The sequence below is a fragment of the Neofelis nebulosa genome, chromosome 12 (assembly GCF_028018385.1).
Source record: "Neofelis nebulosa isolate mNeoNeb1 chromosome 12, mNeoNeb1.pri, whole genome shotgun sequence".
NCBI classification, from domain to species: Eukaryota; Metazoa; Chordata; class Mammalia; order Carnivora; family Felidae; genus Neofelis; species Neofelis nebulosa.
The window spans coordinates 10,888,169-10,910,029 of NC_080793.1; the positions used below are offsets into that span (position 1 = coordinate 10,888,169).

At 53.0% G+C, this 21,861-nt stretch overlaps 2 protein-coding genes across 5 annotated transcripts; one reads left to right on the plus strand and one right to left on the minus strand.

Annotated features, from left to right (window-relative positions):
• The first annotated feature begins 730 nt into the window (after nucleotides 1-730).
• RPL35 (ribosomal protein L35) lies at nucleotides 731-4,933 on the plus strand. Its single transcript, XM_058694156.1, has 4 exons — nucleotides 731-846; nucleotides 1,285-1,421; nucleotides 2,878-2,959; nucleotides 4,751-4,933. The coding sequence occupies exons 1-4, from the start codon at nucleotides 844-846 to the stop codon at nucleotides 4,898-4,900; spliced, it is 372 nt and encodes a 123-aa protein (XP_058550139.1). The 5' UTR covers nucleotides 731-843; the 3' UTR covers nucleotides 4,901-4,933.
• On the minus strand, nucleotides 2,870-9,337 carry WDR38 (WD repeat domain 38). Of its 4 annotated transcripts, XM_058694155.1 has the most exons (9): nucleotides 9,044-9,284; nucleotides 8,380-8,500; nucleotides 7,207-7,323; nucleotides 7,029-7,126; nucleotides 6,531-6,611; nucleotides 6,184-6,315; nucleotides 5,955-6,104; nucleotides 5,479-5,526; nucleotides 2,870-5,366 (listed from the first exon to the last, which is right to left on the minus strand). In XM_058694155.1, exons 1-9 carry the CDS (start codon nucleotides 9,191-9,193, stop codon nucleotides 5,238-5,240), a joined length of 1,026 nt encoding a protein of 341 aa, XP_058550138.1. In that variant the 5' UTR covers nucleotides 9,194-9,284; the 3' UTR covers nucleotides 2,870-5,237. The 4 variants fall into 4 exon arrangements, with proteins under 4 accessions (XP_058550138.1, XP_058550137.1, XP_058550136.1 ...); XM_058694154.1 differs by lacking the exon at nucleotides 8,380-8,500 and having other exon boundaries at nucleotides 9,044-9,337; XM_058694153.1 differs by having other exon boundaries at nucleotides 2,870-5,526.
• Between the last annotated feature and the right edge of the window lie 12,524 nt (nucleotides 9,338-21,861).

Below are 21,861 nucleotides of genomic sequence, written 5' to 3' on the forward strand. Positions count from 1 at the left end.
GGCAACTGCCTGGTCAGAAAGCCTGAGCATCTTCCCTGCTTTGTGAATTCTCCTTTAACTTTCAGGGCCCAACTCAAGTGTTCATTCCACAGGGAATATTAATGTCAATCATACTTTGAACGATTGTTGTGCATTAGATCTTGTGCTAAGAGTTTCTCGTGTTCGTAAGCCTCAAAAAATACCCATTTCACAGGTGAGAAAACTGAGACTCAGAAAGGGGAAGGGATCTGCCAAGAGTCCCAGCGAACAACAACAACAAAATAGGCCCTGAATGCTTTCCCCTGCCACGTGCTGCCTCCACTGGAACGTTTATGGAGTTGTGAGTATAGCTGTCTGATCCCGCCTCTCCCTGCCCTCTTCGGATTTTAAATTCCTTCAAGGCAGAAGTTGGGTTCATTCATCTTTGAAAACCCTCATCCCCTCCAACCCCAGGGCACTGGCGCCCAGATCAAGGCAGCACAAATGGAGCGACCTGCAAAGGTCTACTGAATGAATGAATGAACGAGTAAATGACTGAATGGACGAATTCGAGTCCTCACTGTGCCATCTCCGGGAAGCTGCCAGTCACCCTGGGCCTCGGTTTCCCTAACTGCTCTGCTCAGGAGACATGAAGACCTGAGTAATCCCAGGTGCGGGGCTCCTCGGGGCGAAACTGGGCGGGCGGTACCTCGGCGCTCCCCGCGGCGGGGTAGGGATTGGAGTCAGGGGCGGAGCTAGGGCTCCCTCGGGGCGGAGCCATTGGCCGCGCCCGCCGCCACCCGGCAGTAGTTGTGGAGGTCAGCCCCGCCCGCTTCCTCTTTCCTTCGGCCTCTTTCCATCGGCGCGGCGGCAGATTGTGTAGACATGGTGAGGGCGGTGGAATCGGGTGCCATCCCCGCGCTGTGGGGCTCGGGGCCTGGGGTGGGGAGCTCGAGGTGAGCACTGGGGTTCCATCTGTCAGCCGGGCCTGTAAGGCGCCGTGCCGAGTGGCCTAGCGCCGCCACAGCAGGTCTCCCGCCCTCTCCCTTGTTGGCCTGGGCCTGGAGAGGTGAGCCCGCGCTGCCGACGCCTCCGTCTTTCTGTCTGCTGAATGGGAGCAGCGGCCCAGCCTCGTAGCGGACCTGGGCGAGAGCGCGCCGGCGGGGGCCTCAGTTTCCTTGCCCAAGGCACAGACTAGGGGAGGGATGCTGGGCTCGCAGCCCGTCCTCCGGGGGCTGGCCACGGCGCAGGCGGAAGGGAGGATGGCCGCTGGGAAGGGGAGACAACCTTGCTGGGTGTTTGACCCAAACCCTTGATTGCGCACAGGCCAAAATTAAGGCTCGAGACCTTCGCGGCAAGAAGAAGGAGGAGCTGCTTAAACAGCTGGAAGACCTGAAGGTGGAATTGTCCCAGCTGCGCGTCGCCAAAGTGACAGGCGGGGCGGCTTCCAAACTCTCCAAGATGTGAGTGAGGGGCGGCAGGACCACGGTTTTCTGGGTGTGGGGGACACCTGTGCGTTGGAAGCATTTGTACAGTTTTCGAAGCTGGCTAAAGGAAATGTCCGTTTCATGGACCCGTGGGTTGGAATGTCATGCCCTTCTTAACCAGCCTTTCCAGGCTCACCTTGCTTACACCCAGCTGCATGGGAGACCCGCTGTGTGGTTTTCTTCTTCCCTGCATTTGACCATTTTGTCCTTTTGCCTGGAGTGCCCTTGCTCAGCTTCGCTGGTTGAAGAAAGAACAGGTTGTCCCCGAAGCCCCTTTTTTATTTTTTTAATCTCTCTTTAATGTTTATTTACTTTTGAGAGAGAGCAGGGGAGAGAAAGCGGGAGACAGAATCCCAAGCAGGCTCCAGACTCAGAGCTGTCAGCACAGAGCTTGAGGCAGGACTTGAACCCAGCAACTGTGAGATCATGACCTGAGCCAAAGTCAGATTGTTAACGGACTAAGCCACCTAGGGGCCCCCCTGAAGCCCCTTTTTAACGCTGCCTTGAAAAGCCTAACCGGACCCTTTTCTCCCACCAGCACTTGGTCCTCCCTGCCCTCCTCCCTCACTTGGTAGATCAGTGCCTTGTGCCCACCTCTCCCTTAAGTTGGAGTTAACTTAGTTACATGAATCAGGAATCAGGACTTGTGAAAGGAACATGGGTTTGGAGTCTGTGGAACTGGGCGCAGATACCACTTTTGCCACATCCTACCCGGTGGGTGTGCTGACTCACCACTCAGAGTTGGTTTGTTGTTTTAGTTTGTTTTGCTTTTCTGTAAAATGGGCCCCCAACAACCAACTCGCAGTGCTGGGAGGGGATTGGATGAGTTGGGGAACACGCAAGCAAGTTGCATGCTGAGCCCTCAAGACTGTTTACCAGCTGTCTACTGAGTGGCCCTCCTTCATCCCCCAGCATGCCTCGTGTTCAACATTGACCACAAATCATTTATTCCCAGCTTCTTCCTATGTTCATCCTCTCCCCCCATGGCCTACGTCTTGTTGCTCCCCCCCCAAGTGGCTCTTCCTGTGACTCCTTAAACTTGTTGCCCAGCTTGTGGCATGATTTCCCATAGTCGACTTTGACTTTGGTTAGGTCTTTGTAGCTGTCAGGATATATGGCCTGGGGTGGAAGGTCTTTCCTGATCTCCCTTCTGCTTCTGCTCAATGAATGAATACTTCACAGCTTCTCAGAAGCACTGGGTATGCCAGCCCTTCCCTGTCCCCATTCGAGGGATACCCATCTTCTAGAGTCTTCAGACCTCACCCCCAGAACCACCTGGGCTGGGTTAGGCACCTCAGGTGAATATGGACAAGCTGGTGGGGAATAATACCGCTCTTGTCTTAGGACATCTGGGGTCCTGAATGAAATGCCTGGGGCCGGGGGCGGGGCACTGTATCTCTCCATCATCTTCACTGATGTCTCTGTTTTGTAGCCGGGTTGTTCGTAAATCCATCGCCCGCGTTCTCACCGTCATCAACCAGACTCAGAAAGAGAACCTCAGGAAATTCTACAAGGTGAGTCTGGGCTGGGGGGAGTCGGAGGGATGCTTAGCTGCAGGGGCAAAGTTCCAGCTCTCCCTTGGCCAAAAGGGTGGTATGAAGAGGCTCTTTTCTGCTGGGGTGCATGGCAGCGGGCTTTCCAGAGCCTTCCCAACCTGTAGCTGGTTTCGCTTCCAAACCAGCATCTTGGCACTAGTCTGCATTTCCTCGGGGCCGCACTGGTCCAGAAATCAGCATGGTGAGAGTCTGGCTGGAGCCTTGGGTTTTGAATCCAGCCTCACCAGCTGAGTAAGTCTGAGCAAGGTTATCAGGGCTCAAGCTGTGAAGCAGAACCAGTTGGAAACTTCATGTGTGTGTAGACATGCACTTGACTTATTACAGAGAATTGGCTTATGTGATCGTGGGGGCTAGCTGATAAGTCCAAAATCAGCAGGGCTGGCTATCGGGAAGAGAAGGTCATGGGCGGGCCGGAACTCACATGACACAGGTTGAAGCCCCTGTCCTCCGGTGGGTTTCCTTGGGGAGATCCTCAGCCCTGCTTTAAAGCCTTTCAGCTGAAAGCCGCCATGTGTTCCTGGGTTAGCTGCCCCCAGGGATAGTAGCATGTGCAGAGGGGGCCAGGCAAGGGTGCCGCCATCCCTGAATGTGTGTACATTGTGTGTGTGGGAATGTTTTCTGAGAATTGGGCTTGAAACTTTGATGTTTTTTATTTTTGAGAGAGACCGTGGGGGAGGGGCAGAGAGGGAGACACAGAATCGGAAGCAGGCTCCAGGTTCTGAGCTGTCAGCACAGAGCCCGACGCGGGGCTCAAACTCATGAGCTCTGAGGTCATGTCCCGAGCCGGAGTCGGACACTTAACCGATTAAGTCACCCAGGCGCCCCAGGCTTGAAACTTTGATCAGGCTCCAGAGGGACCATGGCAGAGGTGGTGGGTGGTCTTCCAGTGAGTTCACCCCCTGCCAGGCACCACTCAGTCCAGGGGTGGTGGGGGGAAGGGTCAAGGTGAGGTCTCTGTCTCTAGGTTAGTGCTGTCGGCACGGTCACAGATGGCCACATGTGGCTGTGGTGGCTGAAGGCCTGGATTTTTAACGTAGGCCTCGCGTGGCCAGCGCCTGTATTGGCCAGCAGAGCTCTGAGGGCTTAGGAAACTTGAAATGGATGAGGCCCTGACCTGTGCTGTGGATAACATGGATATGGGTGGACAGAGACTCATGCTTCCAAATCCCCCGTCTTCGAGCTTACCCTCCTCTGCGCAGCTCGTTCTGTTTCTGCACTTCTCTGCCCTGAGGCTGTTCCCCCTCTTAGCTCTCACACCACTGCCCTGTGCCTGTACCGTCTCTGGACTATTGGCAGTTCCCAGAAAGCGCCTGAGCTGGCATTCTTCAGGGTTTTTGTGCGCCCCGTTTTCTCCCCCTTGGAACTGGTGTTCGCTCCGATTGCTTGTTTTGTAGGCTATTTCCAGTCATTAGGTGGAAGCTTCCTTTATCTTTTTTCCTCTTCCCCACCGATGGGCCGCTTATTAGCTGCGCGGTCTTACCCACTGGGCTGGGAGCTCCTTAAGCAGGTCTGATTCTTCACTGAGGTGGCACCCAGCACAGGGCCTCAGTCCCCTACTGGGCTGGTCCTATACCTCCTCACGCTCAGGTCTACGCGTTAACCTTCGCATCCCAGTGGCCCCCTTCAGGCACTTCCAGCATCTTCCCCGTGCCCGCTAGCCGCTTAGTTCCAGCCTCGGAGGCTTCGTTAACTGCCGCAGTAGCTCCAAAACCCTGGTGCTCAGATTCCCCGCGCTCTCCCATCACCCAGGGTAAGAAGTATAAGCCCCTGGATCTGCGGCCCAAGAAGACACGTGCCATGCGCCGCCGGCTAAACAAGCACGAGGAAAACCTGAAGACCAAGAAGCAGCAGCGGAAGGAGCGGCTGTACCCACTCCGGAAGTATGCGGTCAAGGCCTGAGCACCGGCATCAATAAAACACAAACAAACTGGCTGGCCTTGCTTCATGTTTGCGGGTGTTTCAGCGAACCGTGCTGGAGAGGTGGGCTGGCGTGCCCTGGTTGTGGTTACTAGGGGCCTGGGGGCTTTGGCAGGCCTGCCTGCGGCTGTTGGCAGCCCTGGCGTGGGACCATGACCAATCCTGGTCACAGGGATCTGTTGGGTGCTCTGTTAAGGTTACTTTGGGCCTGTGGCGTGCAGCTGCCCTCACTGTCCTTTCAGGGGCTCGTTCTGCCGGGTCCCATGCACCCTGGGCAGGGAGAGACAGGCTTGAGATCAAAGAGCCATTTGTGGTGATGTTATATCTGAGAGGCTCTGGGTGATTTGATCGTGCATCGAAGTTGGCATCTTGCCTGATCAGCAGCTCCAGACACTAAGAGTTTCCCATCTGGGGTGAAGGCACAGGCGTGGGCCACATCCAGGACTCCCTGCCGAAAGCACTTCACTGGGCTCTGGGAATGCGAGTCCTGCCTGCCCCCAACCTCCCCTCGCAGGCCTTTTCCTACACCCTTGGGTGCTACATCCGTGGATCTTACCTACCTTCAGAGTCTCAATGCACTTTCCTGTGTTGCAGTCCCAGACTTTGACCTGGAAAATAATAAGCAGAAGGGAGGGAGGCCTCACCCCACAAGTCTGGCATCCTTGAAACCACTTTGGAGTGAGTCCCAGCCAACCTCTTTACCTCTTGGTCTGGGTTTTGTTGTCTGTGAGGTGTATTTAACATGCCCAGCATAAAAATCTGATGCGAAAATTCAGTGCAGTGCAGTTTTCTTTTCCCTGAAGCTATGGTGTGTCTTAGAAATGTTATTGTCACTAGCAGCTTCTGGGCCAGTTTAGACCTTAGTGCCCAGAAGTGGTGGGCACCTGGGTTCTGTCCTTGTCACCTTCCTGTTCGGGGCAAATAGGATGTGGCCCTTTCTAGACCATGCTGAGGGCTCTGGTAAAGGAGGATGTTGGGTTAGGAGTTCGCGAGGAGGACAGGCCTGGGGCGGGCGGCGGGGGGGTGGTGGGCTTACCATATGGGAGTAGCCAGCACTGGCTAGCTGTGACCCATCAGGGGAGAAAGCTATGCTCTTCACCCAGGTGACATGGCCCTTGAGCTGAACAAGCAGGTTTCTGGTGGAAGGCTTCCAGATGTGGATGGTCTTGTCCCAGGAGCCAGAAGCCTGGACAGCAAACAGCTCTAAGCCCATGGGTTTGGAGCCAGCAGAGGGCCAGCCTGGAACCCAGGGCAACCTAGCTCACCAGGAGGCCGGATGCTGAGTAGCACAGGCAGCTGATGTTGCCACTGTGGCCCTCCAGCTCTTGGTAGGAGATCACTGGGGTCCCTGTTCGCAGGTCCCAGATGCAGATAGCAGAGTCCCAGGAGCCAGTGGCCTGCAGACATCTGCTGTGAGCATGAACTAGCGAGCCCATGCCCACCTTTGTGGTTCTTAGGCTGGCCAGGCTCAGGAAGCAGGCAGTTTGTGAGCCCTGCTGAATCCCCCATCTTATAGATAAGGGGAGTGGCTCAGAAGAGCAGAGTCACCCAGTTAAGGTCTGAAATTCTGACCACTGCTCAGCCCCCAAGCAAGTAAGCGGATGTGGCTCACCAGGCAGTCTGAGCTGGGTGCGAAGTCACTGCTCTGGACAGAGTCTCGGTGCCCTCCTAAGTGGCGCAGCATCTGGCCAGACTGCAGGAGAGAGCCCTGAGCTTTGGAGGGTAGCCCAGAGCCTTGTGGTGCTAGGTTCTAGGCCTCAGATGGGTCAGACCAGGAATGGGTCAGACCGAGGATCCAGACCAAGGAGGGGTCAGACTTCCCCTCCTTTCAGGGCTGCCTGGGTAATGTGATCACACAGGGTCTGGGGAGGTTACCTGGTCCTTGAGGGGAGGAGAGGGCAATCCAGGCCGCATGACCCTCACAGGCAGAGATCTTGAGGCACAGAGGGCTGGTGTGGCTGGGGATGTAGCTGTAGCTAGATGTAAGGGGGTCTTGGATGCCAGGTGTGGGCATGGGCAGTGAGGAAAATGGAACAACCTTTCTGGGGCACTGGGGTGGGGGTTTTCTCCTCCAGGTCCCAGGTCTCGCTCTGGCCACCCCTCCACATACCTGCACCTCCCAGAGCACCACCCGCTTGTCCCAGCCACCCGATGCCAGCTGCTTTGAGTCAGGGCTAAAGCTAACCGTCTCCACACTCCTCTGGTGACCTGGTGGAACAGGATATGGCAGGGTCTAGAAAGGAACATAGGCTTGGCTACTTGGTCCTAGTCCCACCCAGTGCACTCACCCTTCAGGACATGCAGACACTTGGCTTCTGCTACATCCCACAGGCGGATGGTACAGTCACCAGAGGTCGTGGCAAAAAGGTGGCCATCAGGGGAGAAGCGGCAGAACTTGATGGGGCCTGGGTAAGCAGGCATGGTCAGGGAATGGGGTGCTGCCTTCCACCTTGCAGGCCAACCCCTGCCAATCTCTCTAGCCTTATCGCCTACCTACCCTCCTCCCTCCTAACTCTCTCACCCTCCAGCCATCTAGCAAGTTGAGCTTCCATGACTTGACCTGAAACACCCAACTTTATTTTGCCCATTTGTAAAATCAATGCCAAAAGCAAATGCAGGCACCTTCCAGAAACTTTTTGAGAGCCCAGCCTGGGTTTGTTGCCTCCTTTGAGCTCCCCAGTCCTGGACTTTACCTATTAACAACATTAGTCAACCTGCCCTGTAATTACCAGATTTTTTTTTCTTGTTTCAGTAATAATTATAATAGTTCTATCTACTGAGTTCTTACTGGGTGCGAGGCACTTTGCATTATCTCATCCCACAGGGGAGCAACTGTCCCCATTCTAAAGAGAAGGAAATAGAGGCTCAGAGAGATGACATAACGATCACAGTCCAAGTGGTTAAACAGCTGAACACTCTGCTAAGTGAAATAAGTCATGACAAGGAAGGTACTTGAGTAAATTCATTGAGCTAGAAAAAATGGTGGTTGTCAGGCTGGAGGAAGGGATGAATGGGGAGTTTAATGGGTATAGATAGAGTTTCCATTTTGCAAGATGAGTTCAGGAGACTAGCTGCACAATGAACATACTTAACACTACTGAACTGAACATTTAAAAATGGTTAAGATGGTAACTATATTTTTAAACAATTTATAACAGTAGGAATGGGGACCTGACTCTCAACCAGTAGAGCATGTGACTCTTGATCTTGGTTGTGAGTTTGAGTCCCATGTTGGGTGTAGAGACTACCAATTTTTAATTAAAACTTAAAAAAAAAACCAAAAACAGTAATAGGGTCTGAGTCCAGGTCTGTCAGAGGCCCTGTGTCCTTGCCCTCCTGCCCCAGCCCTGCCCAGGCTGTCTGGCATGAATGCCCAGCTCAGATGTCAGAGTGATAGGCTCTGCAGAATGCCAGACAGACCCGTGGGCCTTGGTCTCCACATCCAGCCTCAGGAGCCCCACCTGCATGGCCACCCAGCCTCCACAGCAGCCGCCCACTCTGGGTCTCCCAGCCGTACACATAGCCATCCTCAGAGGCTGTGAGCAGCCTCTGGCCGTCGGGAGAGAAGGCTGAGGAGTTGACCTGGAAGGAGAGCACAGAAGTAGTCCCATCCTGGGGCAAGAGACACCTGTCTGCTCATGCCTGACCCCAGACTCCTGGGCCAGCCCCAAACACTGCCCCATGGGCCTGGGGTTGGAGCTTAGACTTCAAGCCTCACTCTACAACTAGAGCTCAGAATGCAGGAACCACCCTTGCAGTCAGAGCCAAGAGCTTGGAGCCTTGTCTGGAATCCTGTAAAACCTGGGCCTGAAGCCTGAGAGTCCTCACTGAAGGTAGAGGCTGGAGCCTTCTCTAGAACCAGAGCCTGGCACCCCAGAGCCAAGAGCCCATTCTAGAGCTGAAGCCCAGAACTAGGAGTTCAAAATCTAAGCCCTGAATTCATTTTAAAGCCAAAGTCAAAACACTGGTGTCATCCAGGAGTTTGCACCCTCTCTAGAACCAGAGCTTAGAATCTGTAGCCCATTCTGGAGCTGGGTGGGGGCCAGAGAACACTAGACAGAATAAGGAACCACTCTAGACCCAGAGCCAGGACCCTAGAGTCAGCAGAGCCCAACCGGACCTTACCTCCCCGCGGTGCTGGCCGAAGAATTTCACTCTCCCCACGGCCAGCGTTCCTGCGGACCGGCTGTTCATGGGCCCCAGGGCGCTGGTCCAGCCAGCCGGCCCCACTTGAGGTGGAGTGGATGGAGGAAGCTGTGTACAAGGGGTCTCCATGGAAATCGGGGCGGAGCACGCAGCCACTGCAGGGTCTCTGGGAAGCCACGAGGAGAGACAGGTTGGGAGAGACTGTTCTCAGCCCCCGGGGGGGGGGGGGGGGGGGGCCCGCGGCGGGCAGGACCATCCGCGGCTCTGAGAAGGTACTTACTTCCCCTCCTGGCCGCTGCCAGCCAGACCTTGTGCAGCCCCGACCTCGGGGCCAGACCACGAGCACGGCGACCGCTAGAGGGCACGCCAGCCCCACACACCGCCACTGCCTCCCCGCTGCAGAGCGTGCAAGCTCCCAGACCCCTTTGAGAGGAGCCGCTTTCCCCATGTGCGCAGTGGGGTGGCACATTATAGGTGCCCAGGAAAGCCCGCTCTGGTTCCAAGACCCCTTTCCTCCTGGAGTGCCCAGTACTGAGGCTGAGAAGTTCCCATGAAGGGGGCTGGAAACGATGCTATCTGCCCTCCAGAATGGGGCGAGCCTGAGGTAGTGTGTGTAAGGCACAGGGCATTAGAAAGTGGAGTCCCTGTTGTTAACATCCTGGCAGCACAAAATGTGGCCATCTGAGGATGTGGAGGATGTGGAGGCCATGGTAGGAGGCCCCAGGAGGTGTCAAGTTCCTTGTTGGATAGTTGAAGCTGAAACCAGACAGGAACAGGACTTGGTTTCAATGTTCGTTTTGCAGATGAGGAAATAGAAGCCTCATAGGTAGAGGGACTTTCCCCGAGGTCACTCAGGCAGTAGGAAACGAACTGGGACTTAACCCATGACTGTCTGACTTTGAGGGCCTATATTAGGACCATCTGCCATGAATTCCAGGGGTCTCAAGCAGATGCCAAGGTCCTTAACTCCTGGTACATCTGGGAAACTGAGGCCCTGAGAGGGCAGATTTGGCCCAGTCATCCAGTACTTCTGTGGCAGAGCTGGGGCCAGGACCCAGTCCCTCCCCAACAAGGCACAGGGGCGGAACAGAGACACCCTGTCTGCCACTGTCCAATGGATTCCAGGCTCCTTGGGGGTGGGGGTGGGGCAGCGCTGCTTTGGGAGCCTCAAACTCCAGGATTCCCAGCAGTGACTCACACCCCTCCCCCCAGACCTCTTTCCCAGACTCTTCTCACGAGATCCACTGCTCTCTGTTTTGGGTCTCAGACAGTCAGGCGGGAGAGGGGGCGACAATGGCGGCTTTGAGGCGGCGCCACCCCCATCCTAACTCCAAGAGGGCCCAGGTCACTGAGTTGGCTCCTCAAGGACCCGTCTGGGTTGGGCCTGTGAGGCCACCACCCCATCCCTGGACATGGCTGCCGAACACAGTTCCTCAGAGCTCTCTGGCCCCCCAGGCCCTCCCCACTCCCTCCGCGTAGGCAACCCCCTCCCAGTCCATGCCCCATCTGGCATCTCCCCAGCCACCTGGCTGCTCTTGCTTTACCTGGAGGGCCCAGAACCACCTAACCTCGTGCAGCCCATCACTCCCAGACCCCTGTGAGCAGACCTTGTCCACCAGGCCCGGTGACTACTCAGCTGGTAGAGGTGGAGCTCTGGTTAAAATCTTCTCTTTTCTTTTCTAAGGAAGCTCTATGCCCAACATGGGGCTTGAGCTACTCACACCCCCGAGATCAAGAGTTGCATGCTCGGCTGACTGAGTTGAAACCTTTTTGCTCGACACCAGAGCTGGTGGCTGGAACTACCCACCATGAATTCTGGGGGCCTCGGGGGCCATCCTGTCCTTGTCCTCCTGCCCTCCCACCCCCACCTTGCTCCCTGAACTCAGCCACAGGGCCCTTTTTTCCATCCCCTCCACCTTCACTCCCGCTCTGGGCCTGTGCACATAGGGTTTCCCCTCCTCTTACCTGCTTACCTTGGGATCTGCCTCAAATATCACTTCCCCGAGGTGCCTTCCCTTGCCCATCCCCCAGACAAGTCAGAGCTCCTGCCCCAGAAATAGGGCATTAGAGCCACCGGTCTGGGTTGAACCTGAGTCCTGCCAGCTACCAGCTCTGTGATCTTGGGCAAGTCACCTGATCACTCGGTGCCTCGTTTCCTCACGTGTAAAATGAGTGTACTCACAGCGGTTGCCTTGTGAGGAGTCAGGGAGATGGTGCCATCAAGGGCACCTGGTGTGCAGCAAGCACTCGCAGAAGTGGGGGCGAGGCTGTGACATCCACAAGCCTCAAATCTAGACACAAAGCTCTGAGTGCCCTTTGCCAGGCTCACCCAAGGGGCCCACAACCCAGGGATACCTCATGATGTAGAGAGGGCCTGGTGGTCGGGGGTAGCCTGTCTCCATGCTCAGCAGGGGCTGAGGATTTGGGCAGAGGCTGCACCTGCAACAAGGGATGGTCCACGGTCCACAGGGGAAGGGAGGGCATGGGTCACAGTCACCTTGGCAGCAGAAGTATTTCACTGGCCCGGGGTTCTGCCCATGAGATTAGGGGACACAGATCCTCACCTCTCCAAGAGGGTCCTCAGAGGATGTCCTTCCACCCCTTGACTATATTCCTTCTCAGAGAGCCCATCGCCTTCTCTCTTCCCCCAGCCCAGATTGTCTGGGGAGGTGTTTTGTTTAGTTTTGTTTTTCTGGCCTTTCCTACTGTCACTCTATCTCTTGAAGGTGACCGAGGGTCTTGGAACCAGCCTTGCCCCTCTTCACTATCCCAAATTACCTGCCTTCCCGGGCCCCTTGGTTCTCTCTGAAATTGCCATGGGTATGCAGTCACTTTAAAGAGGAAACTGGAGGGGTGCCTGGCCGGCTCAGTTGCTAGAGCATGCAACTCTTGATTTCTCAGGGTTGTGGGTTCGAGCCCCATGTTGGGTGTAGAGATTACTTAAAAGTAAAAATCTTTTATTTTATTTTTTTAAATTTATTTTCAGAGAGATAGAATGCACAAGCAAGGGAGGGGCAGAGTGGGGGAGAGAGAGAATCTCAAGCAGGCTCCACACCCAACGTGGAGCCTGATGCAGGGCTCTATCCCCACACCCTGGGATCATGACCTGAGCCGAAATCAAGAGTTGGACACTCAACTGACTGAGCCACCCAGGCACCCAAAAGTAAAACTCTTTTTATAAATAAAATAAATATAAAATAAATAAAAATAAAAATAAAGAGGAAACAGAGAAGGAAATGACTTGCTCAAGGTCACACAGCTAGAAAGTAGGAAACCTGAGATTCAAGTCTATGTCCAATAACCCCAAAGACTTCAGCTTATTGCTGGTACCAGACATTCTTTCAATATAGCGTGGGAAAGTTGGGGTTTCAGCCCCTGCCCACCTCCCAACATATCTTACCCCTGTGAATGGGACCTCACCACCCCTCAGGACAGCCTATCCCATCGTAAGAAACTCCTATTACCGGAAGGTCCTGGATGAGTCGGAATCTGCCCTGTACTGTCCAGCAGAGTGGACAATGGGCCCGGCCTGCATCCCTGCAACTCCCCTCCAGGGTCACAGCCAGCTAGTTCTGAAAGGCTAGAAACAACTCAAAAGGGCAAAAACTGTAGAAATACACGATTGCATAGTTGAACAATGACAGCTACCCAGCCAGGGAAATGGCCAGAATACAGCTCTGCATGTCAACATGCAAACATCTCACAAAACATGCTCCACAAAAAGCAATGTGGCCAAAGATGCTGTAGGCCAGAACCCCTCATATGAAAGTCAGGACGTGCCAAAGGCAAACCCTCCATTACTCAGGCATACATCTGCCCGCACTGAAACTTGAAGAAAAAGCAGGGAGTGACAAACTCTCAAATAACCAGAGTGGTTAACTATGGGGAGACTTGCTCCTGGTGATATTCTGGCTCAAAGCTGGGCAGGGGGCCTCCAGGTGTTTGTTGGATTGTTCTTTTTTTTTTTTTTCTTCAATATATGAAATTTATTGTCAAAATGGTTTCCATGCCACACCCAGTGCTCATCCCAAAAGGTGCCCTCCTCAATACCCATCCCCCACCCTCCCCTCCCTCCCACCCCCCATCAACCCTCAGTTTGTTCTCAGTTTTTAAGAATCTCTTGTGCTTTGGCTCTCTCCCACTCTAACCTCTTTTTTTTTTTTTTCCTTCCCCTCCCCCATGGGTTTCTGTTCAGTTTCTCAGGATCCACCTATGAGTGAAAACATATGGTATCTGTCTTCCTCTGTATGGCTTATTTCACTTAGCATCACACTCTCCAGTTCCATCCACGTTGCTACAAAGGGCCACATTTCGTTCTTTCTCATTGCCACGTAGTACTCCATTGTGTATATAAACCACAATTTCTTCATCCATTCATCCGTTGATGGACATTTAGGCTCTTTCCATAATTTGGTGGATTATTCTTTAATAACCAGCCCTGCCTGTCCGGCCCCTGCCCACCTCTCCTGCTTGCTTCAGGCTTCCTCACCTCTTCCTCCACACCTTCTGCCCACCACCCCCAGTCCTGAGCAGGTTAGTGGATCATAAAATGCCAAGGCTAGGATGTGCTTTCTGATGGTACCCCGAGAAACAAGGAAAGCCCTCTTGTAGCAAGAGAGCAGGTAGAGGAAAGGTGGAGAGTCAGACTGCCCTGCTTCCTACCAGCTTTCTAGCTCCCAGCTCTGATCCTAGAAGCTGTCATCCCAAACTGCACCTATTTCCTACTTCTGCTGAGTCAGCTCCAGGATGGTTTTTGTTTTTTAAATGTGTTTTTTTTTTTTTGAAGTTTATTTATTTTTGAGAGAGAGAAAAAGAGAGAGCATGAGTGGGGTAGGGACAGAGAGAAAGGGAGAGAGAATTCCAAGTAGGCTCTGCACTGTCAGTGTGGAGCCCCATGCGGAGCTGAAACTCAACAAACCGTGAGATCATGATCCCAGCCGAGATCAGGAGTCGGACGCTTAACCAACTGAACCACAACCACTAGTTGTACTAACTAGCTGGACTCACCCTTTCTGGAAAAGTAGGACCGTAGTGCTTTCTTCTCTCTTTTTGTGTTTTTGCTCACTTGCCTCCCAAAGGGCTTTGACTAAAACATTTCTGTAATTTTCACAGCTGGTCCCCTATGATTATGCCTCTCGGGCTTCTCCTCTGGGCTTCCTCTGCTTCCTCTGCAGCTACTTGCATTCTGGGATCCTAGCTCCCTAAGTGTGATCAACACCTTTACTGGAATGCACTGTAGTTGTCATTGTCCCTCCTAAAGTGTGGAGACCAGAACTGGAAACATACTCTCTGTATGGGCCAACAAATGCCAAGTTGAAAGATACTGTCATCTCCAATTTTCTAGACACTCAATCTCTAGCAATGCAGCCTGCATTGCTAGAGGCATTTGTCTTTTCAACAGCTACGTTATTCTGGTGACTCAATGAATCTGCAGTGAGAGCTTTTTCCCACAAACTACTGTCCAGGCAACTCTCCCTCCCCTATAGAGTCCTTGCACAATGGATTCTTTGGAAACACACAAAACCTTACACTATGCTGGTTAAATGTCATTTTCTGGATCCCATCCACCCATCTAATCTTGAAAGTATTGTAAGTGTGGCTTCCATTGCATAGAACTTTGATTTCCTCACCGTGGCAGCTGGGAATTTTATGAGCAGGCCTTCTGTGTTCTAAATCCAAATTGTGAAAATGATGATCAATGGTACTACCACTAGAGACTTCCACTGATTTTCACCTTCTTTTGCACCCATCCGCACCCATCAGGATCGTGAACTAATTGTGAGGGGAAGGAGGGTCCACTCCGTTAGGAGTGGGGTCTGGGTGGGAAGGAGAGTGATGAGCTCCTACCTCCACCATGGCTCTCTGACTGCAAACAACACAAACCCACCTATGGCCAAAAGAGATCATATGGGAAGGGACTGAGCGGTGGGGGGGAGTGGGAATTAAAGATGGCAACGCAGTAACGCCCAGGAAGTACAGGAAGCAGGGCTGCTAAGCCACTATGATGCCCAAGCACAGGATCCTTGAAGACCATATGATTTGTCCAGCATGGGTCACGCCAGGGGCGGGGACCTTGATTGGCAATCCTGGTATGACCTGGGGTTTTACCTCGACCTCCACCCTCCTCTACTAATCAATCAGGGATCTCTAGGCTTAGTACCTGCTGTGCACATTGGAGTCAGGAGCCGGAGGGGTGCGTTCAAATTGGGCTCTACCACCCATCCGCTGTGACCTCGGGAAGTTGTCTAACTGTTCTGTGCTTCCTTTCCCTCGTGTCTACAATTAGGATAATGATTAATACTCACCTCATAGGGTCTGCTTTGAAGATTGAGTTTTAATACAAGCAAAGTGCTTAGAACAGCGTCTGGTGCACAGTAAGTGCTCTGTGTTGGTCCGCTGTGTTACTGAAGTATTATGTCGTGAATCCACAGTATTCTAGTGTAGCCCGAAAGATATGAAGATAAACTCCCATGTCTTAGAGAAACTCAGGTAGGTGTATCTGCATAGGGCACTGTTGCCCTGTTGGCAAAGGAGACAGGCAAGAGCATAGAGTGGTTTACTTCCCAATGACTGCTGTTGGCATTGGTAGAGCACGGCCTTTCCTGAGCACTCTCAGATCACGGCTGGATAATCTGTCCAGGACTGCTTGGCAATCAGTGTTGTGCTAACTAGTCCTTGATTGCTGGACTCACCCTTTCTGGAAAAGTAGGACCGCAGTGCTTTCTTCTCTCCTGGCCCCTGGCCTCTGGCAGTGCTCTGTGGTGTCAGAGTTCCGCCTTCCACTCTGGCTCTGTTGGGCTATGATTTGCTAGAGCTAGAAACTTGGTTGTATTTATTTATCTTATTATATTTTTAGCATGTTCTTTTCTAAAACCATCTTTCCGTTTGGGTAGAGTGACCTGGACGCCAGAAGGAACCTGAGAAGCTCAGGGGGCCTGCCCACCCTCCAGTGTCCCCGGCGTGGGCTGTGGCCCCGTGCCTGTGTTCCAAGCTCTCAGGTTCAGGGACTCTTCCCCACAGCCCTCTTCAGCCAGTCCCATGTTCCAGTAACTCTTACAGAGAAAGAGAAACCTCCTAGGCCCTGGGACGAGCACCACAAAGGTCATGAACATACTGCCTTAGGACCGGATTAGGACCAAATGAGGGGGCCAGGGATGGGTGCCCTGGCAGGGCCTCTGTGACAGGCCCATCCAACTTGTGGAGATGGGGCCACAGCCCAGCCAGAGAGGACTTTTATGGCATTTTATTTAATATGTAATTTTTTTTTTTTGCAGTAAAAAATGAGTTTATTTTTTTTAAGGTTCTTATTTATTTGTTTTTAATTTACATCCAAGTTCGTTAGCATATAGTGCAATAATGATTTCAGGAGTAGAATCCAGTGATTCATCCCCTACATATGACACCCAGTGCTCATCCCAACAAGTGTCCTCCTTAATGCCTCTTACCTATTTAGCCCATCCCCCCAACCACAACCCCTCCAGCAACCCTCAGCTTGTTCTCTGTATTTAAGAATCTCTTATGTTTTGTCTCCCTCCCTGTTTTTATATTATTTTTACTTCCCTTCCTTTATGTTCATCTGTTTTGTAACTTAAATTCCACATATGAGTGAAGCTATCTGCTATTTGTCTTTCTCTGACTTATTTCACTTAGAATAATACCCTCCAGTTCCATCCACATAGATGCAAATGGCAAGATTTCATTCTTTTTGATTGCCGAGTAATACTCCATTATATATATATATATATATATATATATATATATATATATATACCACATCTTCTTTACCCATCCATCCGTCGGTGGACATTTGGGCTCTTTCCATACTTTGGCTATGGTTGATAGTGCTGCTATAAACATGGGGGTGCATGTGTCCCTTTTTAAACAGCACACCTGTATCCCTTGGATAAATGCCTAGTAGTGCAACTGCTGGGTCATAGGGTAGTTCTATTTTTAACTTTTTGAGGAAACTCCATACTGTTTCCCAGAGTGGCTGCACCAGTTTGCATATTTATTTAATTTTTCACATTCTCAAAACAGCCTGGACACAACGATGTTAAATAGCAGTCTGAGGACAGAGGGACAGTCACCTGTTTTTCCAGGTCTATGAGGTCTGTGCCTGCATCTCTGATGATTTCAGACAGCACTTGCCGGCCCCCCCCACAACCCCCGCCATGACCCTGAGGTTCTCGTGGAGATGGAAGGGTTGGGTCCAGGCCTTGGGGATCGAACCTGGGTCTCTCTGACTTCTCTATGCCTCAGTCTGGACGCTCTCACATTTCTACACAGCTTTATTCCTAGCACACAAACAAGTTTTTAGTTTAAAAAATGTTTTAAATTACATGCTGGTTGCAAAAAATATATATGTATATATAGAAGTCTGAAAAATAAAAGACACAAGTGTCCATTCACTCCCCCATACCTCTAGCCTCTCTCCAGAGGAGGCAACTGTGAACAGTGGCGGTGAGGGATAGGGGAGCAACCTTTCAGTGACTTCTCCTTTGAACCCTGTGTTCCCTCTGTAAAGTGGAAACAGCGATACTTGGTCCAAGAGGCTCCCAGAGGTGAGGGGTTGCCTAGTCGAATGAGACAAAGTTAACAGAACCTGGCCTGGGGCCTCGCACAGAATAGGTGCTCAGGAAATGGCTGTTGGTTTCCCAGTGGTGTGCCCCCTCAGGCCTCAGTCACTCCATCTTGCAAGTCTCCCCAGCTTGCAACCTGGGGCCAAGCACCACCCACTGCCTTCTCAGTGCATCCAGAAGAAATTAGCCCCAGGCCAACAAAAATTAGGGAAGAAGGAAAGGGAGTGAAACAGCACTCCAGGGCCTGCTTGGGGTGACTGACCTCAGTCGATTCTGCCACCTGACTACAATCTTATTTTGCACAGATGGGGAGACCAGAGTCTGAGTGGGGAGGTAACTTCCCCAAGCCAGAGTGATGGGTGGGCAGGAGAGCCAGAACGGAGGCCAGGCCTGAGTCCCAAACTCACGTTCTTCCTGCCCTGCCACACTGACCGCAAATCAGTCATTCATCCCTGTGCCCAGCCCAGGCCCAGAGGAGGTCTTGACAATGCTTTTTTGAGTGATTGGATGCATGAATAAATGAATCAGTGGCTACATTATGTATATTATATGGTGCTCTGATCTCTACTCCCTTTCATATCCTTTATTTCCTATGATTTTTTTTTTCACAATGACCCTACCTGGCAGGAAGCTTCACCCCCATTTCACAGATGGGGAAACTGAGATTCAATTTGCCCCAGGCTTTAGCCTCAGCATGAGGAGGAGACAGAACCAGAACTCAAGTCCAAACTGTCTGAACTCAGAGCCACGGTGAACTGTTTCCACTGGCCCCCACAGCTGTCTCCATGGTGCCAGCACCAGCTCGGGGGCCTCTGGAGCCTAGCGTGTGCTCAGGAGATATTGAACCACCAGATGCTTGCATGAATGCCCTGATAAAAGTTCTGAATTACTTGTTTTCTTGGAACCAAATGAATGGTGAGGCCTTGGAACACTTGCCCAAGTCCTCCGGATGCCCATCCCTACCCTAGCTGGGTTCACCCTCCCCTGAATCCTGCAGGTTCCAGATGAAGCTGGCATCTGGCTCCTTGGTCTCCGTGTGTCCATCTTGGCTCTGGGGGAAAAGAGTTGAGGAGAAGGATGAGGTCTGGCCCAGACTCTGGGGCATCTGTAAAGGTAGCAGACCAAGGTCAGCATGTGGTGGCCTTCCCCTCACCTCCTGGGTTTTTGGGGGAACTTGACCCTACCCTGGAACATACCCAGGAGGACAGATCATCTAGGAACAGAGCCCTGAGAGATGGAACCAGTTGCACCCAGCCTGGCTGACCCAACAGCATCAGAAAGACAACCACGGCCACAGCTCTGCTCATGGAGTTGGACTAAACCCTTTCTTACTTCATTGAGTCCTCCCTGTGTGGCCCCAGGTGGGACCTGGACCAGCCCTGGCTTGACATTTGACTCAGTGGACCAAGGGACGAGAGCCCCAGGATGGGTAGTGGCTCATCCCCTGTTAGTCCCCTTGTCCCTGGGCTGCTAATCCACCTTGGGCCCTGAATGGGGCTTCTGGAATCCCACTGGAGCTGGGGGCGATGGGCTTGGCTTCAGGGCAAAGTGGGAAATAAGGGGGAGGCGATGGGCACGCTGCCAGACCCCACACCAGCCTCTTCTCTTCCTTCCCCCCCTTTTTCATTCTTTCTTTGTTTCTGTCCTCCACCCACATCGCCTTCCTCTGAGTTAGATCCTTTTCTCCTGCTCTTGCCAAATCCTGCCCCTCAATCCCCGTGAGTCTGCCACTTGAGCTCAGGACCTGAGAGAGCTCAGGGAGGGGGCTGGGTCCCTTTGGGACAGTCAGAGAGGTCATCTGGGAGGAGACTATGGGTTCTAGGCTTCTGGAGTTAAGGAGGTATCTGTCAGATGCAAAATGGGGAGAAGATCTGAAAGGCAGGAATAGGGTGTGGGCCACCTGGGGGGACATCTGTGGGAAACAAGAATAGGAAGCTGAGAAAGAGGCTCCAGAAAGGGAGGCCTTGAGTGCCAGAGTAAGGGGCTTGGCTCCCTTCCCCTGGAAGGTGGCTCTCAAACTAGATGGAACCCAGAGGGTGCAAGAAGGAACCCTGGAATTCCTTGATGGGGCAAATAAAAGGGTGGGAAGAAGAGACCCAAGGGTGGAATTCTGGGCCTCTGGTGCTGCTCCAGCAGAATGACTCTAATCTCACATTTATGGACCATACTGCCATAAGCTGTGTGTGAGCAATGGGGAACTGGGAAGGGTATTCAGTAGGGACAAGGGAACGGCCCAAATTGGGCTTTGGGAACCAGGCTGACTGCAGGAGAGGGAGAACTGAACTCCAGGAGTCAAGTGACCCACCAGGCCTTTGTGCAGAGGTCCTCTGGCCCCCTGATCTTTTTTCCTCAGGCCATCAGGAGGCAATGATAATGGTCACAACCCAACCATCACAGCGCTAGCAGGCGCCATGCTCTGCAAACCACATTACATTTTCACACCAGGCAAATACGTCTGCAGTCGGGGACACCGAGGGCCTGGCAGAGGAAGAGACTCAAAACCAGTATCACCAACCAGCCTCAGTGGCAGAGTCAGGATGCCACCCCAGAGGCTGGTCGGCCACAGAGCATCGGGCCCCTTGGGCAGCCTGGAACAGCTGCTGTGGTGTCCAGTCCGGCTACAGCCCTCTCTGCCCACCTGCCCTCCCAGCTGTCTCAGCCACACCTGGCACCCACGTGCCCCGTGGCAATCTGACCGGCCTTGTGCTGCCTTCCGGGGAGACAGCTGGGAGATGGGGGATGGGAGACAGGGGTAGGGTGGGAAACAGAGCCCCTGCCAGCAAGCAGGAGCCAGCAGGGCAAGGAAAGACCAGCGGCCCCCATTCACTGTGTGACCTTGAGCTCCTTGGGCTGGGGCTGCTCTGAGTCACCTGGAGCTAGGGCTCTAGTGTTGACTATAGGCAGCTTGTGGCCTCCTGGGCTCGTCTCTTCGTGCCTGGAACAGCGAGCGCACCGACCCTCACGGGGCAACCACCCAGCCCTCCACCCCCCTCCAGAGTGAAGCAGTGGAACTGACCAGCTGTGTGATCCCAGGCCAGTGTCTTAGCTTCCTTGTCCTCCAGTTGAGAGGGCTGGTGACTGGGATGCCCTGCAGGCAGCCCCTCCCTCCTCCACTTGGGAGCTGGTCACAGCAGCCCCACCCCTCCCCCAGGCCCCGATCTTCCTCAATGGCCATTTTGTGTCGTTGCCAGGGGACTGCTGTTTGCTCAGCTGCCCCAACCCTGAGACCTCACGATAATGGACGCCTGTCAGCCTTGGGGCCCCTGTGTCTGGGGCCTGGGGGGTGAGAAGCCCTCTCCTTCAGTCTGTCTGGGGCATTGTCCTTCCCTTCCTGTCTGGGGGGTGGGGGGGGTGGGGGGTGGGAGGCATTTGTGGTCATTTCCTCTCAGACTTGTTTCCCTTTCTAGAAGCTCAGGCCTGAATCTCAGCCTCCTGCCACCCCCATCTGTGTGTTCCCATTCAAGTCCCAGCAGCCCTCAGCCTCAGTTTCCCACTCTGTAAAGTCTTGACACTCTAGACCTGTGCTCAAATCCCCAGTTTAAATCTATCCCTTATTGGCCTTGTGCCATATGCCTCTGTTTAGTCATCTGAAAAATGGGGTTATTAATTCTACCAGCCTCAGAGGTAATTAAAATCATGGAATCTTACAGCCCTGGGCTGCTTTATACTTGGGTGATTTGGGGCAAGTCGCTTGAGCTCTCTAACCCCCAACTTTGTCCTCTATGGAGTGGAGATGATAATGGGGCCTACCACATTCTGGAGGGAAGTCACAAGAGAGCGCACAGACCTGGCACACAGGAGATGCTCAAAAAATGCTGGCTTTGAAAAACAACTCAGCAACAATGAGGCAAGATGGCCACACATCCCATTGTTCCCACAACCAAGACTGATGGGGTGCCTAGGCGGTTGCCCTCCCCCAGGCCCCAAGTGGGTCTCTTTATTTCCAGATTGAATGCATGTGGTCACACCACACTCAGAATGATTTCACCCCCTTGCTTTATTTCCCAGTATGTGGTCACTTGTTGCAAATGCTGCATTGTCCTTGGAATGGCTGTGCCTTCTGCAAATGTGGGCTGCAGGGTCCTAGATTTGTGTTATACCGTAGATCCCTAATCTGAGGTTTTGCTTTCCCGGTGATCAACTGCAGTCTGGAAGCTGATGATTCTCCTTCCCATCTACCATCAGAAGGTCAGTAGAAGTCCTATGCTATGTCACAAT

Bases quoted from the DNA above. Each gene is read 5' to 3' on its own strand.
- RPL35 (XM_058694156.1), top strand. The intron at 1,422-2,877 runs GTGAGTGAGGGG...TCTGTTTTGTAG, and splicing joins GCTTCCAAACTCTCCAAGAT to CCGGGTTGTTCGTAAATCCA. The intron at 2,960-4,750 runs GTGAGTCTGGGC...CCCATCACCCAG, and splicing joins ACCTCAGGAAATTCTACAAG to GGTAAGAAGTATAAGCCCCT.
- WDR38 (XM_058694152.1), bottom strand. From the start codon at position 9,320: ATGGTCCTGCCCGCCGCGGGCCCCCCCCCCCCCCCCCCCCGGGGGCTG. The intron at 7,127-7,206 runs GTGAGTGCACTG...CTGTTCCACCAG, and splicing joins GTGTCTGCATGTCCTGAAGG to GTCACCAGAGGAGTGTGGAG. The intron at 6,105-6,183 runs GTGAGCTAGGTT...TTTGCTGTCCAG, and splicing joins ACTCAGCATCCGGCCTCCTG to GCTTCTGGCTCCTGGGACAA.